We start from the raw sequence: 3,816 nt of genomic DNA, 5'->3' as shown, positions 1-3,816 counted from the left end.
TCCCGGAGCGACTTCGCGTTGGGTACCGTTTTCACAAAGACTGAGTATGGAGGGTAAATTCCATCCACGAGCCAATATGGTGTGTCGTAGGTGTTTCCATTTACATTGTATTGAACTTGAGGACGCCATCCTATTATTGCCTACATTAAATATTTTATCATTAATTTAAAAAATATTATTATTGCACCTCCAATCGAACCGTGAAGCATATTTGAACTGTCCAAGACGTTGATATCGTTGTTTGCTCCAGGCATGCCAAAGTACGCATGCCAAATGCGTCCTCGCATGTCGGACACAGCCTCCAATATTACTGTCGGTCGGCCTTTGGCACCTTGAAATTGCCCAGCCCACGCCTTCGGACAATTTTTCCATGCGTAATGAGAGCAATCGAGAGACCCCAGCATTCCAGGCCAACCAACACGTTGAGCGTCGCGCAATAGCCTTTGGCAGTCTGATTCATTAGGTTCGCGTAGGCTGCTGTCCTTGTAAAGCGACTGAATCCCCGAGCAGAATCGGCGCAAGGCTTGACGCATAGTGCTCTCTCCAATTCTATATCTAACAAACCGTTGACTGTGAATTCAAGTTCATATTATTTTTGAATTTGTGTAATTATATTTGTAGCAAAATAGCTAAAATACCTGTCGTCCAGGTCGTCTATCGAGCAACCTGTCGCTAGGTATCGGACGCATGCAGCAACCTTTTGCAATGTAGAAAAACCTTGGCGTCCTATGTCACCGATTATATATGAATATCTGCTGACTATATATGAATATCTGCTGGTTATGTACTATATACACCTGTGACATCAGGTTTCTGTTGAAAGTAAGGGTCCTGGTGTGCCAGATCGTTCGAAATTTGCAGGAATAGACTCTTCGGCATTCGAAAGCGCCTTCGGAAATGGCTGTCGTCGTACGTAGGCACGGAATCAAAGTAGTCTGCACGCAGCAGTAGGTCGTACTGAGCACGGTTGCGGTCAATGTTTGGCCGTTTGCCCTTGTTGGAGCCTCTGTTACATACTTCCTTCTTCTGCGCTGCGACGACTAACCCACGCAGCACTATGGCGATGACAACGTCATCATCGCCACTACTTTCGCTCTCAGAGTCCCATGCAGCCGAATCCTTCACGAAGCAAGTGCAATCAATCTCCTTTACTGACTGCGGTGCGAAACCAAAACGAGGCCAGTAAAATTTGTCCTTACTGGCGCCAGTAACTCGCGTATCCGAACAAGTTATCCGGATAATGGGGGTGAAATTTACTGGTGCCGGTGCAGATGCTCTAATAAAGTCGTGTGAGTATGGATTTTTCCTGTCCCAATAGAGTCACAGACCAAGTTATGTTGGTGAGTTTGTTGACGATGGTAAAAGCTGAATATAGGGTACCGGTAGCCTTGCTGCCATTCTACAGCACGCAGCGAATGAGTACAACGACTCAGCCACAAGGCATTGTAATGGAAGCCTGATGACCACGTGGTGCACAGTGTACTGCATGACACCAGTCGCCCTCAGCGAAACCTTGTCAGTTTGTGGCGTAGGCTCAATTCCACCCCCTACTCCACAAGCCGACATTGCTCCAAATCAATGTGACCGTTCTAGTCTTATTGCTCCTGTTTGTGCAAGAAATCTGGTGTAACGTAGCTATATCCTACGTGTGGATAGAATGTGCCATGTTTTACTACATCAACTGAAGGCTGTGAGGGCAGGAGCCCCCCTGCAAGTGGTGGCCGGTGCTTGTGGGACTGAAACTGCAAATTGAACAATGAAGTCTTTATAACTTATGATTGGCTATAAATAAAATGTATGTAACCAATCAGAGGGCATTGTACTTGGACACTCTTAACAAGGCTGAAGCACAGCGGAGGGCACGGTGCCTCTCCATGCCTGGCTACTGTACTAGTCCTTCCCAAGCATTGGACAGTATTGATATACCAGTTAATGTGCTAGTTATTGATGCTAGTGTCACATACTGCAGTACTGAGGCGAAGGCAAGTGTCGTTATTGAGACTTGAACCATGCATGGGCTGACTGTGAGTTAACAATTATAATGCCACGCATCGCATTGATGTTCGACACAATGTACATGTGCGCAATGTGAGTTTGAGTGAATACAGTACAGTACTAATACGTAGTAATTCTGGGGCTTAACGACAGGTAGGTACAAGTTTGGAAATTGAGCACTGTAGAACGGAGATGGTAGACATCACTGATGCTGTCACTTAGCTTTGATCGCTGCAATTGCAGCGATGTGCACCCCTTTGATTCACCCCCTTGGATGCATGAACAAACCCTAGCGTTATACAGTCCTTCTGCAGAACTCTCCACAATAATTGTCCCCCCAGCTCGATAGTCAATTGCTCATTCTGTATTCTACTCAAATACCCCGGAATGTGCAATGTACACACTCACAGTCCGCGAGGTCATCGAGGGGACCAGGCCAACTCATGAAAATTTATAATCATTTTTCAGAGGCATAATTGTTTTGCGAAGTGTGACCTCACCTCTGGAAATCCTATATCCTATGAACACTGTATTATAGAAGTACTGGATGACACGAGGTTTTTGACATTAATCATCAATGTCACTGCTGCTGCTGCAATCGCTTGATGACGACATGTCCTCACCGTCAGACGTGTCGCTGTCACCTCCTTCATTGTTGCTGGTCGCCGCCGCGTCTTCAGCCTTACGAAGTGCACTGTCGAGCTTCAGAAGCTTGGTCGTCGAGGAAGCGATGGTGCTTTGGATAACCTCTGAGTCCAACTCATGGAACGCGCTCTCGAGACGATGGAGGACATCTTTGAATGTCGTCGTCGAGGTATAAGCTCGGCCGACCGTACCTTTCACATTCGCCCAGACCAATTCGATGGGTTGGAGCTCGGAGAACCCAGGTGCGGCATACATGACATGGTGGCCGCGTGCTTCGGCCATCGAAACCACCACCGGCTGGACATTGTCTTCAACATACTTCTTGAGCTTCTTCCAGATCGTCGTCCTGAGGTCGTCGGGGGAGACATCTGGCAGCTTGAGGTCCACGCATGCTTGGTACATGTCGCACTTCTTCCAGTTCCCATTGGGCGTGTCCACCAGCTTACCCTTGTGGTACTTGGCGTTGTCCATGACAAACACCGCAGACCCCCATCCGAGTTCTTCGACTTCGTCCAGCAGTTTCTTGAACCAGTCGACAAAGTAGTCGTGGTTGAACATGGAGTGATAGTCCTCCACCTTCTTGCCATTCTTCTTGCCGCCAACAAAGATGTCCAGGCCCAACAGGTGCGACACGTCGGAACCATCGTCCAGTATTCCAGCAACGAAGCAGTACCGACGGCCCTTGTGCTTCGGCTTTGTCGTCGCGTCGTCCGTCGGGTCGTACAGACTGTCCGCGTGTCGACTGTAATGGTGGTGGATGAAACTCTCATCCAAGTAAACCACGGGTCGTCGGGGGGCATGCGTCACCGTCGGAACCATAAGGGCAACATACGCGTCCCTTGTCTCTTCATGCGACTTGGTCATGCGATAGCTGATGGTGCCCTTGCGCTTGCCGCGTTCGTATCCTTGTTGGGACAAAAACACTTGGACAGCACGGAGACACGCAGCATAGTCTTTTGGGCAACACGGATCGACCACGACTACTCCATTCTCCAAGAGGTGGGCCAAGACGTCCTTCCCAACTGTACGTGTACGCGTCACGGACCGATCTCGTATGAACGACCGCACCGTGGCACGCACAGCGTGAGTGTTTGGTACTCTGGCCTTGTGGTACTTGGTGTTCGATGGGGGGTCGACAACAGACAGGTCTCCGGTAGCTAACCACTCAGCAAGGAC

General features: G+C 49.0%; 1 protein-coding gene across 1 annotated transcript in view; it reads right to left on the bottom strand.

Moving 5' to 3' along the window:
* Nucleotides 1-2,562: 2,562 nt before the first annotated feature.
* Nucleotides 2,563-3,816, bottom strand: part of H257_14791 (hypothetical protein) — a gene marked incomplete at both ends in the record, with an annotated part of 5,358 nt that continues 4,104 nt past the window's right edge. Inside the window, one exon of the mRNA XM_009842677.1 lies at nucleotides 2,563-3,797. Within this exon, the coding sequence (XP_009840979.1) occupies nucleotides 2,563-3,797 (1,235 nt within the window). The remainder of the gene's footprint in view (nucleotides 3,798-3,816) is intronic.

The sequence above is a fragment of the Aphanomyces astaci genome, assembly GCF_000520075.1.
Source record: "Aphanomyces astaci strain APO3 unplaced genomic scaffold supercont1.62, whole genome shotgun sequence".
NCBI lineage: Eukaryota > Oomycota > Saprolegniomycetes > Saprolegniales > Verrucalvaceae > Aphanomyces > Aphanomyces astaci.
This window is presented reverse-complemented; position numbering and strand designations above follow the sequence as displayed.